At 38.9% G+C, this 18,877-nt stretch overlaps 1 protein-coding gene and 2 pseudogenes across 1 annotated transcript; all 3 read right to left on the reverse strand.

The window, feature by feature from the left end:
- Positions 1–3,180: 3,180 nt before the first annotated feature.
- LOC125854434 (ATP synthase protein MI25-like) lies at positions 3,181–4,063 on the reverse strand (annotated as a pseudogene).
- A 2,978-nt stretch (positions 4,064–7,041) lies between these two features.
- Positions 7,042–8,291, reverse strand: LOC125855977 (protein TIC 214-like; annotated as a pseudogene).
- Positions 8,292–11,015: 2,724 nt separating this feature from the next.
- LOC125854433 (ribosomal protein S4, mitochondrial) lies at positions 11,016–12,232 on the reverse strand. Its single transcript, XM_049533978.1, is given in 4 exon segments — positions 11,016–11,356; positions 11,359–12,013; positions 12,015–12,199; positions 12,202–12,232. Coding segments are annotated over 4 exon segments (1,065 nt in total). The 3' UTR covers positions 11,016–11,162.
- Between the last annotated feature and the right edge of the window lie 6,645 nt (positions 12,233–18,877).

An 18,877-nucleotide genomic window follows, 5' to 3' on the forward strand; every position in this document is an offset into this window, starting at 1 on the left:
ATTCTTCAAATTTCCCCAAATCAAATCCCCTCTCTCTTAAAGTATCTTCTCTCTAGAACTCCATTGAAGACAAAGAGAAGAAAAAGACTTAGGGATTGAATAGGAAGGCTATTGGGTAGATTTTCGATGGATTCTTCAAGATAAAGGTATGGTGATCCTTCATCTAGGGTTAGATTTCACCCTAGAATCAATTTCAAAGAAGTTTACAAGTTTCACAAAAACCCTAGGTTTTACTCAATCTCATGGGTTCTTGCATCAAACGTTTTCAAATGATAAGTTATGATTTAATTGGTGATTTAATGTGCAAATACTCTATGAACCCATAATTTCTCTAAATTCCTAAATTGTGCCTTATGAAGTGGGTTTGTTGATTATGTTGAACAGGCTATGGGGGATCTGGATCTAGCGTTGCAATTGGGGCCGCCGAGCCCAACAAAAGAGGCTCTCGAAAGAGAGCTTTCGACCTTTCTTTTTTCCTTTGGAAATAGGGAGGTTAGAAGGGATGTCTTGGAAGGGACAATAAGGAAACTCGACTTGAACAACGCGTCCCCAGAAAAGCTTTTTTTTTTAGGATCCGACAACTTCTACAGGAACTTTCCAACAGACCGGTTGCTGCTTCCACAGCTAAGAAGGCTTTATTGAAAGCTTTAAAAGAGTGGGAAAAAGGGGACGCATGAGCATTGGATAATGGAAACAAGGTAGAATTTCTCGGGACCTAGTGATCGATTCTTTTTCGTTTATATAGGTATGGTTGGGCAGTGACTCTACTCCTTGAAGTGAAGAATCAAAAGTCATCGTTCGTTAGACAAGGCTGACGTGCTGTGTATTTCTGGTGTTCTCGTGGAGAGAGGGATGCGGGAAAGTGGGGTCCTCTCACATGTGCTTACTTCCTTTTTAGAAGTCAGATTAGATTTCCAATTGGTTCTCAACAGAAGGGTTCCAAACCTATGGAAGGCGAGGCAGATTTAACGCTACGCCCTTCCCTTAGCGCCTACCTCTAGGTGGGGCTCACAACCAAAGGACGCACGGGGTGAAGTTGCCACCATGAACTAAGGATTGGAAGGGTTGAGGATAAAGTTTATTTTTCATTTCCAGGGTAGTTGGCAAGAGCTATAGCAGCTTATGATGCAGTTGATTCGGAAACATACGCCAGGGCGGTTGGGTGGGTAGTCAAATCAGGCCAACGATCCAACTCCGCTTTATACTAAGAGAGTGTGGTTGGGTCTTACTTCATTATAGGGCTAGTACACCGAGCAGCTTCAAATTCTGTTTTATCGATCCACAAAGCAAGCACACAAGGACTACTTAAATCTTTGGTCTGTCTATCATTTCCCATGTTGGGGTGACTCCTTATTTTAGGCATGAAGACCACTAGTTGAATTATTAAACTATTAAGACTAACTGAAAATAGGTACTACTCTTCTTTTTCCACTACTGATATTGACTGACCTGTTGATAGGATAGTAGGGAAAGTTGAGAGCATATTCGTAGAAAGAAAATAACCTTTTCAGGATGAGACTACGAGCCCTAATGGAGCCAATGAGAAAACAGTTGCAGGCCAGTGTAGGCTTGCTCCGCATAGGTTAGATCTGGGCCTTATATTGATATTCTTTTCAATTCATGTTTAAATTTCTTCGGTCCGGGGTACCGCACAATCCGTTTAGATCTATTTCAGTTACCAATGAAATAGAATATGGGGGACTCTAAGTCTAAGTGGTTAATTTGACGAGTCAATTCTCAATGCGATGCATCCGTGAAATGGGATAGAGATCTTCCCGAACTTAGTCCAGTCCTATTAAAGATTCCGGCGAATCAAGCAACTCTTATAGATAGATGGTATAGGAAGAAAGAACCACTAATAGCATTTGTAGCTGCTTCTTTCCGATCGATATACAAGCAGTTGGGCGTGAAGCTTTCTTCGTGAAAAAGCTCGTCCTTGTCAATATAGGAATGTCTTTCATTCTGCTTTTATTTATTTTTTGGAAATCTATCATTTTCCAAATTTTTTCATTGTATTTAGTACGATCTGACTTCACACCTCTCGCTTATCGGAACACCAACCCAATCTTTAAAGCTGAAGTGGGTTTAGGGAATGGAAGAACAAGAACATCTTCTTTACCACCAAAAATGGTAACATAAGACCCTTCTTTACTCATGCTTGTCATCTGCTCGTGAAAACCGTCCAGTCAAGTCTTTGTTCTTTTATTCTTAAATATGTGTGCTAACCAGATTCCCCATGCTATATGCGAGGTCAATAAAATTCTCTAGAGAGTGAGTTTCTAATCATAATGATCACCTAAAGTTGGATTTCCAGTTGTAGTTTTTAGTTTGGGGTGCCAATAGTAGCATAGTTGCTTAGTCGTCCTTCCTCTTACGTATTACAATAAAGGTGCATTGAATGCTGCCTTTAGCGGAAAATGGACTTAATGGACAAATAAGGGATAGGCAAGAATCTGTTATTGAACACTAGAGAACAGGCAGAAAGAGGTTCATCAGAGAGATAGGGAAAGCTTATAGAGGGGGGGTCTAACTACGACAAGTGAAGCCAGGTTTCCCTTTGTTCAATGTCTAGTGAAGAGAAAGGAATCTATACGGGAAGCGCTTACCAGCCCCTTTACTGATACCAAGGGTAAGCAGGAATTAGACCAATAGGGCACTGCTCTCCGCCTGTCGTAACAACAACAAAAGTCCATATTGGAATTTCATTACCTTATTACTTAAACCCTAAAATGGAGACATTGGTACAACAGGAGGCTCGAGAGACCTCGAGCGTAACATACGCTACCCTCAGAAAGACTTTAGCCACATCTTAACCCGAATGAGGCGATCAAGAAAGTTGTGGGCCTCGTTGTACATGCATACGATAGCTCACTGGAGCTTTTCGGGTCAAAAACCTGTTCGATGTCAGAACCGATCTCAAAACCCTAATATCACCGTCTTTAGAGAAAGGACTTTCTCTATATCTATATCTATGCAACTAGTTCTTTCACTTGCTTCAAAATCCATCCATCTTACTTACTCAAAAGCTTTGAATATTCTACTAGAAATCGTGCTTCTAACTTTGGGCACCTCTGACATAAACAGAAATAGCGTATATACAAGGCTTTCCCTTTCTCTCAAGCGTCTTAGTATTGGATCCGCTCTTCTGTTAACATGAAGATGAATTAGATTCTATTCAAATTATTTATTCTTAAGATAATCCCCCACCCAAAGCATTCTTAGGACCAACAAGCTCTCTCGAAAGAATTCTACTCTTTCTACTTTCGAGCTACACCGGGGGCAAAATCTTTTCCCCACTAAGACGTGCATCTTTATGGCTATATCGTCCTGAAGACGGATGCGACAGGAATAAGTGGCATTTGGAAGTGTTGCTGACTTAACATTTAGGTTTTGGCATAACAAAGCTTGCACTATCTTTTTGCACTTAGGCGCACAACGTGCCATTGGTAACGATTCTACTACGGTGCCACAAATTCGTAAGTTGATCCTAAGTAATCGTTGTTGTTCATTAGATTCTGGAGGAACTACTTCATTAGGATTGGGGAATTGCTGCGATTCTTCCTGAATAGCCTGGATTCTCCCGTCTAGAGTCACTTTGAAAGTATTACCTAAACTCTTTCGACTGAATATGATAAAGCCTATAAAACATAGAGCTACTATCATTTTTTCATTATAAATTGAGATCTTCTTCGAACTTGATGCACAAATAGATAAAATAGCAGCAAAATAACATCTTTCTAGCCTGCATATTCCTGGAACTCAATCTCATTTAGAAAGCCTGATCTATATCTTTCAGCAACTGAACAGGAAGTGTTTTAAAAATAAGAAAGGACTTAGCATCGGATGCGCTCGCCTAGCGAGAAAGGCCCTGACCATGCCAACTAAGTATCAAAAAGAAAGAAGAGAAAGAAAGGAGAAGAGAACTTCGTATTTTGGTAACTCTCTAGGAGTCATCTTTAACCTTGAATACTATTAATAGATTCTACAGCAATAGTCCCTTGGACTCGGAAAGTAATAACAAAAATAGCTAACTCAATAGCAGATTCTGCAGCTGCCACCATTGGAACCAATATAGCAAATGATTGACACATTATATCATTCGAAGAAATAGAAAATACCAAAAAGTTCTAATTCACAGCTAATAACATTGATTCAATTGGCATTGACATAATAGCAATATTTCATCTATTAAAGAGGATTCCCCGAATACCTGAAATAGAGATAATCATAGAAAATGTGAAATATTTGATAGGATCCATTTTGGGAACGTAGAATTTAAGAGAAATTCAAATGTGAAACAATACATCAGCTCTTCTACTTGAAATATCCTTCAATTATGAAAGAAATCTTATTTTTTATACTCATGTTTTCCCTTTCCATCGCGCTCCGCCGATTGTTGTGCTCGTGTCAACCAAGACCTCAAGTGTCATAAATTTGCCCTAGGGACATTGGGTTTGTTGGCATTATAGGCAGCTTTGCTGGCGAAACAGTTAATAATCATTTCGACCATCTCACTTGGTGATGGAAGTTCACCCAAGTTGTGGTTCCACAACCTTCAAACTAGGTGTGCCTTCTTCGATTCAATCAAGGGGCTAATCTGTTCGGCCAAGAGATCTTTTTGTTCTTTAATCTTGGCCCATTCAAGTTGATCCAAGGCTCTTTCGATCTCGAACCGATCCCTGGGTTCTTCTTCAGCCGCATGAAGGCCTGGTTCTGTCGAAGAGCTAACACCCCCCTCCAGTGCCCTCACCTGATCCTGAGCCAGAGGCTAAAATGAATTCTCTCTTTTCTTTTGTTCGCTTTTCGGTTGCCCTTCTTTTCTATTTGTTGCAGTAAATGAGACTGGGAGTTATATTTTCTTTATGACTTTCCCTTCGTTGATCGATCAACAATTCAGTTCTTTAGTAGGGAGTTGAGAGGGTTCGGACCAGGGTGATTTCGCGAGTAGATGGCCCGACATTCAAGCAATCAATCATTCTTTCTATCGGAGACTTCGAGACAGTAGAAGTCTGACCTTCCTATCTTCATCTATCCGGCTCAGGGACTCATTAGCGTGCTCTCTGCAAGTTGTGCTGGTTTTGTAGAGTAATGTCCCGCAAGAAAGGAGAGAGAGGCGGGCTTGGCGACAGACCGCGTAACGGCTCTTCCATTCCTTCTGTACTAGAGTTCGGTGGAGGAACCGTAAGAGAAAAATGGAAATCCGTGCTCTAACTTGACATATTCGTCTTAATCATATTCGACCCTATCTTTCTTCTCTAATTGATGATGCATATTGAACTTCAACCAATCTCACTTTCTCAAGAATTGTCTTCTAATAGACTAGCTTCCCCCGAGCTACCATCCTTCTAGCTAAAGAGACCATATCATCATGCCTAAAGGGACCGATAGAAGAAGTCTAAATGTAGTATATAGTAGTAGAGTGACCTTCTTCTTTATTTTTTAAATTCTAACTCCTAGCGAGGGCCCCTTCCGCCCTTTCTCTTTGCTAGGAAGTTCGCCCTTCCCTTTATGGAATCTATCTCGATGCTATATCCCCATGAACAGAACACAAAACCAATTTCGGCATTCGCAGCGTGCAAGGTAATTTATTGGATAGGTCAGTTTCTGTCTTCAGGATCGGTGGTACCATTACTAGTGTAGAAAGACTTAGAAAATCAATATTATATTAAATTGACTCCTGTATCGATCTACACATATTCCCTCAGAAATAAAGTAGTTATAGGGGCTTTATCCCTAAAAGCAAAGGCCAGGTAGGGGTCTCTTGGATAATAATATGATATATATTTCGCTAGAGGTAGAGCTCAGGCTTGTCCGCAGCAGGACTTATTGGGATTTTTAAGGTAGACCAAGCCCTAGATAAGGTGAATCTTACTTTAGAGAATTGGACTAAATTGAGTCTAAGTATACTTAAAGAAGAAAGAGGGAGCTAACAAACTCCTCGAATAGGGTGCAGGAAATCATGTTTTGAAACATGTAGCCTGAAAGAGGGGTTACCCGGTACCCTGTGCTTCTAGCATATTTGAACTCTTCACTTCCATAGCTCCGGGGTAAGATAGTCTTGATGAAGATACTTTGGACTAAAGGCCGTAAGAACTCGAGCTACTACTTCTAACTTAGAAGTCCTGAAATTCATGTATTTAGATTGAGTTATGATCTCAACCTATATTTAGAAGTTTTTGCCAAAGAGCTTGATCTAAGTAAGGATATGATTCTTTAGTCCTTATCCCGTCTCTGTGAATGAGTTGGTTTTAGAACCTAGGCTCAGATAGAACGTATAAGTAGGATTATTGGAATAGAAGCCCTTAGTGAGAGAGTTGAGAAGAGCCGAGGATTCCTCTGTTTTCAGGGATTCTTGACGTAGTTGCAATCCCATCTGGGTAATCAAACAATGGCAGGGATTCTATTCAAATGCCCTATATTCTGCACCGGTAAAATAGACTAGATAATCTTCTCATTCGGAGTTAAGGCAGTTTGAACTGAACCCCAGCTATTATTGAGATTGAGAGCTGTAAAGAGTCCGGAGATCAGTCATTCGACTTAGGATTCCCGTCCAACTTTAGATAAGGTAAGATAAGGTAGGAAAGCTACAAACCAGTCTTAATTCCTGCAGACTAAGATTCAGTTTCAAGTCCCAAGGGACTCAATCCAAACACTCATAGATTCTATCTACTGTGATGTTCCAACCCTGAAGTCACTTCCTTTAGAGTTGAGTTTAAAGTTACAACCTTTAGTAGACAAGCCGGAGTTAACTCATGATAACTCTTAGCCCTTACTTTCGATGAATGAGAAGTCTAGTTAGGTAGTGGAAACCCTGGGAAGTAAGGAAGTTCAAGTTAGAGAGCATATGAATATGATATAACATATGATGAGATTGGTCAATCTTTCTCATTGCTTGATTAAAGAATGCATTTTTTGGCTCTAGCATTCCTGTCATGAGACGTAGAAGCAAAAAAAGAAAAAAAGAGTGAATAGGGCTTATGGATCATCAAAACACTGGCTAAGAAAAAGTACGTAAGGGATACGCCTTCTAATTCTCATATCTTAAGCACGAGAGATTTCTTCCATTTCATCTATTTTGTCCGGATCCCACCTTTCTTCCAAAAAAGGGAAGGAGAAGGATCTTCTTCAGTGGATCCCTCTTGTTCCTGTTTAGTCCCCTTCATTTTGGAAGCTCTTTCTTTTTCTACATCTCTTTATTCCTCACTTTCCACCCTTTCTTCTATTTTTGAGGCTTTTTTCAGTTTCTTAGTAAGAATGGGTGAGGGTATTCTGCCTAAATAGTAGACACATGTAATAAATAAGAGAATACTAAATATCCGAGCCATAGAATTTCTCAATTCTAACACAAGGTACTTATTAGATCGAATGTACTTCTTAGATGTAGTAGAATGATTTTGCCGTATCCAGACTAATACCAATCCAAGCCATTTCATGAATAAAATGTGACCAATTAACCAACCAAGAAAGCACTTGTTACAAAAAAGATCTTGTTGTTGCATCGAAAGAGATGAATGTTGACTAATCTGGCTAACATTGAACTTGGTAAAATGAAATGGTTGAATAATTGAAAAATGAGATTATTCAGGAATACACATTGAATGCTGAGATTACGCATTGAATTTCTGGTAGTAGATCCAAAATCAAAAAAGTCTTTGTGATTGTTCCAGAAGAAATGAAACAAAATATATGGTAGAGCTAGAACAGTTATTGTATGAGGTCTACCTAATGCTAGATGCAGGGGCACATAATAGATCGATATGAACATCATGAGCTTCCCCATAATAAAACCAGTTGTTGTTGATACCTTTTTCTTAGTTCTTTCTTCCATAACCAGAGGTCGGAGAAAGAACAAATAAGAGGGCCCTATGGAGAATGTGGTCAGAAATCCATAATAGAGTCCGACCACAATGACTGAATTGATTATCTTCATGCATAAGGATCCTAGATTACCTAGTAGAAAAGATTGAAAAATAATCACAAACCTCGCCTAGCACCGAAAGAGATAGACTAGAAACGACATCTGTTATGTCAATGACACCAAAGGGATATTAAATGAATGGAATTGGGATATGGATGGCATATAATGAAATAGAGACACTTTGAGGTTCCCTCTGAAATGAGGGATATAAGAGAGCCACTACGAAGAAGTTTCGGGAGTTACGAAGGAAGCTTCGAGCTCATATTGTTCATGGGTTGAGAACGGGAAGTGAACTCTATGAGTTCGAATCCCAAGGAAGAAGCGAGAAGGAAAGATTGGTTGCATGTTTTCTGGGAGTAATGCCTCCTTTCTCTCTCCCGAAGGACTCAGTCTCTCGGGTATCTATTAACATATAGAGATCTTGCCTTTGTCGTTGCATAGAGTGATCTTCTTCAATCTCTGAGTTCGAAGGGTACAACAAGGGAAGGTCAAGGCTTTCCTCTCATTACTCTTTCCACGGCAAAGTTAGTATCTTAGCCCGAAGAGCAATGATTTCTTCCTCTGCGTTTGCTGCTATTGATTGTCTACTCCTATTGACTCTATTTGAGTAAGATTAGTAGGCAATAAGCTCACATCCGGCTCCATAGAAGTAAAGATCAGAGTCATCTTATCTTTACTACTCCCTAGAAGACAGAACTCTTAACGATGCTTTTAATAGCAATCTTTCGTACCCCATTCAATAGACTTTCTGGGAAAGATTAATAGAGTGACCAAGCTAAGACCTTAGACGAAGCGATTGTCCAACCAACCACGACAAGCAGCCCTGCACTAAGCAAGTCGTAGTCCCAACTTTTTTTCTCCTTCGATAGAGTTGGATTGGAAGAGTCAGCCTGCGGGGTAAGTCTTTTCATGTGTGCGCATTATTGTTGATTAGTCTAATTTTTCTGGAGTAAGAAATCCAATAGGGATTCCAAATCTACCATAACATAAAGAGAGGAGGTAGAGCAATAGCTTGGGTTGACCCTCTTAATGAAGATTGATCTGGCAGAAGAGAAGTAGATCCATTCAAGTCCAAAGCAAGGTGGAACGTCTCAATTCAATGTTGTGGTTGATGACCGTAGCAATAGTCAAAGGCACTGGAGGGAAGCCGCTTGGGAGGTGGCTTATGTTGTTGAAAGCCTAGCTCATCCTAGCATGGCATATATGTATCCCCTGATAATGATCATTCCTATTCAATATCATGAATAGGTATGCCTGTCAACCATTTCTATATGCAAGATGGAGGGCAACTTTGGTTTGGAGCTACTCCCATTAGGCTGATTTCTCCTCATCTTGTCGATATAGCGCATCTTATAGGGTGCCTTTCATCAAGTAAAGGCTCGCGATAACGCTCTTGTGGAACTAGGCTCTCTTAAGATCATGCGAAAGAGTTCGTTTTTACCGAGAAGATTGGCATGACTATTTCCATAAGTAAAAGAATGTATGAAGTCGGCCTGAGAAAAAGGAAAAAATTGACTTTTTGAAGTCAATAAAAGATCATATAATAAAGTGGCGGGTTAGATAGCAAGAGCAACTAGATCAGTAATGGAAAGGGTGGCTAAAATGGATGGATCTCTTTTACCCGAGGGTCTAACTGGATACCTTGAAAAGCTATCATGAGATCTCGTTGGCATGCCCTACCAAATGAAAAGGAAGTCGCAGGAGCAAGTTAAGAGTAAGAATTCCCCGACTCCGTTCCTATTTATTAGTCTTCTTTCTACTTCAATATCAACTTCGTTAGCTAACTAATTGATCCTCGCCCATTTTTGGCTGCCTGTTAGGAGGATTATGTTGGACTTATGCGATCTTGTTACAACGTTTTCTTTTTTACAGAGATTTCTGGTGAAAATTTCAATCTTAAAGCATGGGAGCTTCTTAAGATGTGCATGAACAAATGCAGGCACGACTTGTCGTCGAGACTCCTGCCCCAAATTAAGGGATTCAATGACTTGTGCACTAAAGCTCACGATGTGGATTCAAACAACTACTTCTCTTTATTGTCGTGAGCGGGTCTGTCGTCCTCCTCATTATAGTCCTTCTAGAATCTAGAGCATTTTGTCGAAATACATCCTGTCTTTTCACCTTAGTAGTCCTATGCATAGTCAGCACTATAGCCCCAATCATGGATACTAATAAAATAATACTAGAAACCAAAAACCAGACGAAATAGTAGCCCAATGTTTCCAAATTAGTTCAACTTCGTACCTTTCCGACATAAACTGTATATCACAGAGAGGTCATATTTCTTTGGGTTAGTAGTAATGGAATGCTTTCATTATATAAAATAAAGAGCTTCTCCCACCAAAAGATAAGTCCAATAATACCACTCACTGGTAAATAACTCAATACTTCTTCGTGAATCTCCACTATTTGAATATGGAACATCATAACAACGAATAGGAATGAAACGGCTATAGCTCATATATAAACTACTAGGAAGATCATAGCGAAGAAGTCGAGACCTAACAAAAGAAGTAAACCTGAAGTGTTGCGAAAGACTAGGATGAGAAATAAAATGGAATGTACCAGATTTTTAGCACGTACAACCATCAAACCAGAGACCAAAGCAAGGCTCGACAAAACGGAAAGTATGATAGTACGTCGTCCTTCCCTAAAATGGAACTTTCATGCTGGAGCAAGAACTAGCATGAAAGTCGATCTATTACGACCAATGCGGTTGTTCCTATTTCATTTTCTTCTTCCAAGCCCTTCTTAGAAAGCACTCATTGAGTTACGTACGGAATCTCAAATCTCTCTCGATGCCGAGAATTCTTTATGTGTCCAGGTCTATTAGAAGAGAAATTGGTCCATCTTTCTCGAGAGAGGCCGCCTTCTCTCAGGCTAGCAGTCTTCTACTTCTAGTTGAGTGCTCTATGAAGGGCTTCCCCCTTTCCTTGGCTCTGCTTGCTTGTCTACGCTCTGCCCCAACAAGTAATAATTGAAAAATGATGTTTCCTTTCCTTATAGTCAAGTGGCTTTCCACTCCTGCATTAAGATTGCAAACGAAAACTTGTCGTAAAAAAAAAGGCAATCAATTAGTAAAGAGAAAAAAATATGGAAATAGTGAATCAAGATCTAGATGGATCCCTATCTTTATCTCTATCCATGGAGATACCTATCTATATGGAGAGATATCTATCTATGAAACGACCTAGAGTATCCTCTATCCGGATAGATGTGTCCCTATGAGCGACTACACCGATCTTTATATGTTTTGGCCACATCCCTTTCCGCTCCGAAGAAGAAGGTTTGGATCTTTCAATCTTATGTCGTGAGGTATGTGACCTATGTTAGGTCCATAAGATACCACAACCTTTGGTGTTCTATGATTCACCTCCGAATAAAGAGTAGGTAGTTCAATCCTTTTTATTTTGATCTTTTTAGTAAACTGATGGGGGGTGCGGAGCAATAGGTCGAATTACTATATAAAGAAGAGTTGTAAACTATAGGACTTCTTGTTCGAGTAGGAATATTTTGGTTTTTCTCGTTCTTTCTCTTCGATAAGAATATTGATTTGATATAGAGATTCCTCTTCATTTTGTTGTGCTCAGCGAAAGAACTGCCTAAGCATACTTTTTCGGATCCAAACTTCTTTGATCTTTCTAAGTCTTCTTCCTGCATAGAAAAACACAATTGTTGCAAAGACCGGGATTTTAGTAGTAGGTGGCATCCCCTCTTAGTTTTGAGTTGGTGGAACCATTCTGTTTTAGTTCTTCTCCACAGGTGATCCAGGAATTTTCCTATTATTTTCTCAACTGATATTTCGATATAGAAGGATCTCTTTATTTCTTCATTGCGGGTTCTCGCATCATTTTCTTGAAAAGATATTATATCACCATGGGAGAGTTTAAAATGAGTAATGTTAACGATTTCATTATGCACACAAACCCTTCTATGACCTATCAGCTGCCTTGCTTGAGGAATAGTTTAACAAAAATGGAGACGAACCGGGATAACGTCCGATCTTGTTTTTGGATTGAGTAGAAAGGGGATATATGAAGTTCGTTCTCTTCCTCTGTGCATCTCTGTGATGGGTAAATCTCCATAAAAAAAAGGACAACTTTCGTGTAGTTTGTGATTGGATGTAACTGTTAAGATTTTCTCAAGAATAAATCTTTCTCTTAATAGATTTCTTCTTGTTCCTCAATCTTCCGAGAATACGACATTGTATTATTGGAAGTTCTCTATTCCAAACATTTCCTGAAAGTAGACGACAAGTTTTAAATCTTAATGCAGGCAAGACATATCTCGTTGAATCAGTCTTTTTCGCCACATCGCATAAAAGTCTTTCCTAATGATCTTCTTGGAGTCCCTCCTAAGAGAGAAATAGACTTCGGTATAGACATTCTTCTAGATACTCGTCCAATATCTACTCCGCTATATAGAATGGCTCCAGTAGAGTTGAAAGAGCTAAAAGAACTGTTGAAAAACCTCCTAGATAAAGGTTTTATCTGACCAAGTGTCTCACCTTGGGGTGCTCCAGTCTTATTTGTGTGAAAGAAAGATGGTTCCCTTGGGATGTGTAAAGATTATCGCCAGTTGAACAAGGTTACCATTAAGAATAAGTACCCTCTTCTGAGAATTGATGATCTCTTTGATCAACTTCAGGGTGCTTCTTTTTTCTTTAAGATAGACCTCAGATCAGGCTACCATCAGTTAAGGGTAAGGGAATGCAATATTCCAAATATAGCATTCAGGATCCGTTATGGTCATTATGAGTTCCTAGTCATCTCATTTGGTTTGACCAATGCTCCTGCAACATTAATGGACCCTATGAATAGAGTATTCAAACCTTATTTAGATATGTTTGTTATCATATTCATTGATGACATACTAATCTATTTGAGGAATGAAGAAGATCATGCTACTCATCTCAGAATAGTTCTCCAAACTCTAAAGGATAGAGAGTTGTATGCCAAGTTCTCTAAGTGTGAGTTTTGGCTTGAGTCTATGGCATTCTTAGGCCACTATATGTTATGAGAGGGAATTAATGTTTATACCCAGAAAATAGAGGCAGTGCAGAATTGGCCCAGACCCACATCTCCAACTGATATTAGGAGTTTCTTGGGTTTGGCTAGATATTATAGATGGTTTGTAGAGGGGTTCTCATATATTTCATCCCCATTGACCAAGTTAACTCAAAAAATAGTGAAATTTCAATTGTCTGAAGCTTGTGAGAAAAGCTTCCAAGAATTGAAAAAGAGGTTGACTACTTCCCGAGTATTGACCTTACTAGAAGGTACGCAAGACTTTGTTGTATATTGTGATGCATCTAGAGTTAGTTTGGGTTGTGCGTTAATGTAGAATGGCAAAGTTATAGCTTATGGCTCCAGACAATTAAAAGTTCATGAAATGAATTATCCAACCCATGATCTAGAGTTGGCTGCCATAGTATTTTCTTTGAAAATATGGTGCCTTAATCTTTATGGTGTTCATGTGGATGTGTTCACCGATCACAAGAGTCTTCAGTATGTGTTTACTCATAAAGAGCTTAATCTTAGACAAAGGAGGTGGTTAGAATTACGTAAGGATTATGCTATGAGTATTCTTTATAACCTAAGTAAGGCTAATGTTGTTGCTGATGCCTTGAGTAGATTTTCTATGGGTAGTACCGCCCATTTTTAGGAAGATAAGAGAGAGGGTTAACGAAAGATGTGCATAAACTTTCACGATTGGGAGTTCTTCTAATGGATTCCACAGAAGGAAGAGTAGTGGTGATGAATGGGGTTGAATCATCATTAGTGTCAGAAGTTAAAGAGAAGCAAGACCAAAACCCTATTTTGCTTAAATTAAAGGCAAACGTTCATAAGCAAAAAGTATTGGCTTTTGAACAAGGGGGAGATGGTGTATTGAGGTATCAAGGTAGGTTGTGTGTGCCAAGGGTGGATGAATTCCAAGGGTGGATCATGGAGGAAGCTCATAGCTCCTAATATTCTCTCCATCCGGGTTTCACAAAAAAGTGTCGTGATTTGAGAGAAGTTTATTGGTTGAGTAGCATGAAGAAAGCCATTGCCGAGTTTGTTGCTAAGTGTTAGAATTGACAACAAGTTAAAGTAGAGCACCAAAGGCCTGGTGGTATGGCTCATAATATAGAACTTCAGGAATGGAAGTCGGAGATGATCAATATGGACTTCATCAAAGGTTTACCGCGGTCTCGCAGGTAATATGATTCTATTTGGGTGATTGTTGATAGAATGACAAAATCAACCCACTTTTTGCCGGTAAGGACTACCCATTCGACAGAAGATTATGCTAAGTTATTTATTAAATCGGTGGTTAGACTTCATAGGGTGCCAATTTTGATTAATTCAGACAGAGGTGCACAATTTACTGAACAGTTCTAGAAATCTTTTCAAAAAGCCCTAGGTTTAAGGTAAACTTAAGTACTGTTTTTCATCCTCAGACAGATGGGCAAGTAGAGCGCACCATTCAGACCTTAGAGGATATGTTGATGGCTTGTGTGATTGATTTCAAGGGGGAATTGGGATGATCACTTACATCTCATTGAGTTCGCTTACAACAATAGTTACCACTCAAGCATCCAAATGGCTCCTTAGGAAGCTCTTTATGGGAGAAGATGCAGATCTCCTGTTGAATGGTTTGAAGTGGGTGAAGCAGGGTTGATAGGACCAAAATTAGTTCATCAAGCGATAGAGAAAGTGAAAGTCATTTAATAGAGGTTGAAAACGACACAGAGTCGTCAGAAATGCCACACTGATGTTTGGAGAAGGGAGTTAGAGTTTGAAGTAGATGATTGGGTATATTTGAAAGTTTCACCCATGAACGGTGTTATGAGATTTGGTAAGAAGGGGAAGCTTAGTTCTCGGTATATTGGTCCTTGCAGAATATCCAAGAGGATTGTCAATGTAGCTTATGAGTTAGAGCTACCACAAGAGTTAGCAGTAGTTCATCCGATATTTCATGTTTCCATGTTAAAGAAGTGCATGGGAGATCCTTCACTTATCATACCAACTGAAGATATTGGGATCAAGGATAGCTTATCTTATGAGGAGATTTCTGTTAAGATTCTATATCACCAAGTTGGCAAGTCAAGAACAAACGAAGTAGCACTAGTGAAAGTCCTTTGGAGGAACTTGTTTATTGAGGAAGCTACTTGGGAGGCTGAGGAGGATATGAAGAAAAGATATCCACATCTTTTTGAATTTGGAGAAATTCCAGACCAAGGTACTAATTCTCTTCTTAGTACTTTTAAATTCATGTACTTGATGTGTTAGATTTGATTGTTGGGTGTTTAAGCTAAATGTTAGATGTTACACCCTTAGCCTAGTAAGAGTAATCTCATTCGAGGATGAATATTCCCAAGGGGGGATGTTGTAATATCTCACTATTTGGAAGAACTAGAAAGAGTCATTTTAGGAAAGAATGAAAAAAAATCTGCAAAAAATTGGTTAAGTTAAGTTAAGTTTGAGTTTATAGTCAGCTTCAAACGACCATAACTCCTAGCTCAGAATGAGTAAGGTGTTATTCCAGATACCTATATTTCCATTACCGCCGAGTTTGCGCGATTCCTTCGTATGAGTGAGATATGCCAATTTGAAGTTGGGTTGTTCAAATAAGGAAAGTCTAATACGGATTTTGGAAGGGAAGTTTAGTCTTTTCCTTACCCAATTGTTTTATTTCATTTTTAGGGTTTTAATCATAATTAGATCAGTTGAAGCAATTTGAAATTTATGCTAGGGCTTGGAGAAAAGAGAAAAGAGCAGAAAGGAGAAGAAAAGTCAAGATTCATCGATTTCTTGGAGTATTGCATGTGGATTTCGCCAAGGGTTAATACCTACAAGGTATGTGAGATCACTAGCATTGTATTAGTTCACCCACGCGCCAATCATGATTCATTTAAGCGAAGTTGTATTATTTTGAAAGCAAATTTTATATGTTCTTGATGAAATTCGTATGAGTTCTTGTTGTTGGAATTTCTTGAGTTTGATTCATGATTTTAGGTGTGTTTTAGAGTAGGATATTACATATATTGATGGTATAGTTGATTCTAAGTGTTTGGTGAAAGAACCAAGTTGAAATATGGGGTTTAGAGTTGAAAAACGAAATAGAAAAGTCAGAACTCACTTGGGCAGGGGCTGGGGCGCCGCCCCAGCCAGAACGCCCTAACTGGGACTCTGAAGTTTGACCTCTAGGGCACCGTTCCAGCCAGAGCTCCCCAAGTCACTCCCTGAAATTCAAGGGCTGGCGCCCCGCGCCTCTCAGAGCTCCACGAACTCCAGTTCTTCCACCTTTTCCCCTTCTTTCATTACTAGTTCCTTATACCTATGTTTTCTAGTCGATTTCTATACTCTAAGGTACGTCTAAACATCATGAAATCATCAGTAAAATGAGATCATGAGCCTTGAATCCATACCTAAATTCAAGGAAAGTTAAGAGCTAAGTCAAGAGGTTAAGAGTTAAGTCAAGAGAAGTTCATAGAGTTTTCTTAAAATCTTTCACATACGTTTTAACTTTGTTTAAAGACTTAAGCTTTGAGTTGAGTAAAGAATAAGAGTAAAGTTCATTTCTTCAAAGATTATATGGGAAATAAGTATTCCCAAGAGTTACAATGTTTTCACATTTGAGCAAGAAAGGAAACACCAATTTCCATGAGAGCTTTTAAGCTAAATTTTGAGTAATTATCTCAAACCAAAGAAAAAGTTTTTTTTTTTTTAAAAAATATGATCTGAGTATATTTTGGGAGTAGTATTGACCATCGATTTGGGGACGCGAGTTTATAATAACTCAAGTCTCCATAAACCATGTAGCCATCATGCGAAGAAAATGATCATAATTTTTAGATGATTCCTAAGTGCTTTTTAGCATAGACTTGTGGATCCACATAGTTAAGGCGTTTTATATGACGGTAAGGTATAGGACAGTTCTGGCAGCGTGGGCAAGACGTTGTATCATCACCTAGGCTCATAGTGGTGGTTGTCGGTTGGAGAAACTCCCACAATATTATATTACTTTATATGTTAACTAAGTTGTTATTGCATTTCTTTAACAAATTGAGTTTCTACCTCCTGTTTTATATACTTTGTATAACTGCATCATTATTGTTGTTTTACTTTGCATTTGAGTTGAGTTATTCATGAGTTGAGTAAAGCCAAGGTAAGTTTTCTTTTCAGATTCCTTTCAAGCCTATGTCTTGTTTAGTATTCCACTTGCATACTCGTATATTCAATGTACTGATGCCATTTGGCCTGCATCATTTTGTGATGTCGACACATGTAACTAGGAACATCATCCAGCGCCTCATTGATCCAATTGAGCAATCAGAGTCAGTTGGTGAGCCTCCTTATTTTTTGGAGGGCACCTTTTTACATTGCTTTATAGTATATCAGTTGTTAGGATGAGCAGGGGTCTTGTCCTAACATACCTCTTTGTTTTAGAGGCTTCATAGACGAGTAGTTATAAATCTTTAGTCTTTTCGTTTTCACTTGTATACGTTAAGACTTGAGTTTCCCTTTAAGCTAAGCTATTATCTCTTTAAGTTATTGCATGAGTTCTATTTCGAGACTATTTCTTATGTTAAGTCTTCCGCTGAGTAAGTAAGCTTGGCCAAGGGTTCGCTTGGGGCCAACAATGGTTCTTGAGTGCCACTACCACCCAGGGTGTAGGCTCGGGGTGTAAAATGGAAAACTATATTGATCTTGAAAAGATAATTGATGTTGTATATGTTCGGTATATGCATGTTTACTTTGTGGTGACTGCTTATGTATGTTTCACTTACTGGAATAGCCGCGTGATCCTACAAGTACACTGTCGTTGTGTACGGATACTGCACTTGCTCTTTCTTTGTTGAGTACAAGGCATCTTCAGGCGGCTACTAAATGACCTCGTTCAAGAGATCAATGAGAAACATCAGATTCAAGGGTGAACCAGTTCTCTCAGGCTGCCATGGGTCCTCTATGTTTTAGTCCACACTTTTAGACTCAGACTTTCTAGTTAGATATTTGTTATGTTTGGTTTCGGGGTTGTACCCCTAGTCCTTTGACTTGTGGTTTATAGGAATTTTGGTACATTGCCTTTCAGTTTCTAGAGAATATTTCTGCAATGATTTGGTAGTCATTTGTTAAATTCTCGAAGTTTATGGGAACTCCTTATTTCATTTCTGCATTTAAACCTTCTTCCGTATCTTTAAATGTCTAGCTTTGGAGTTAGCTGATTATTATTAATGGGTCTCTTACCGGAGGGTTAGTTTGAGTGCCAATCATAACGGTTTGGGTCGTGACAATGTCTATGTGTCATCATCTTAGATGAGGCTAAATATATGTGTTGAATAGAAGCACAGAGTATTCATAAAGTGAAAGATCTAAGTTAGGCTTATGATTTTTTTGAGAGGGTTATGATGTTCAGAAGGTTATAAAACTAATTAAGTAATGAGGTATAGTATAGTAGGTGAGGAATCCTATTGATATTTGGGTTTACTAATAAACATTAAGCTTGAATTAAGATGAATATCGTGGTTAAAAGAATGGCAACATGAGAGTTATGATGTTAGTCTTGAGATATGATTTGGTGGACTTGACATAGAGTAGGTGAGGAATTGAGATGCTAGTTTTAATAAATATGAGTGGTGCAAGTGGGAGACCCTAACCTTTAGATAAGGACAGTGAAGTATGGCTAAGTCACAAGACTAACAAGAGCATTAAGAGGTGTACCTAGAGGGTATGCAATCTGAATAGGTTAAGATAAACACCTTAGAAAGAGGTCTTCGTACCTGCTTATGGAGAGTTTGGTAGTCATGAGATAAGCTTCTCCCAAGTGTTAGAGTAAAATAGGATGTAGACCAGTTTAGAGATGATGGAATAGGTCCATACCTCTAAAATGTCAGCTTCAGACCTAAGGGGAGATGATAAGATGAGAATCAAGTCAAGTGTTAGAGAATAAGATAGTAATGAGTTCTAAAGTGTA

This window comes from Solanum stenotomum, chromosome 2 (assembly GCF_019186545.1).
Source record: "Solanum stenotomum isolate F172 chromosome 2, ASM1918654v1, whole genome shotgun sequence".
Lineage (NCBI taxonomy): Eukaryota > Viridiplantae > Streptophyta > Magnoliopsida > Solanales > Solanaceae > Solanum > Solanum stenotomum.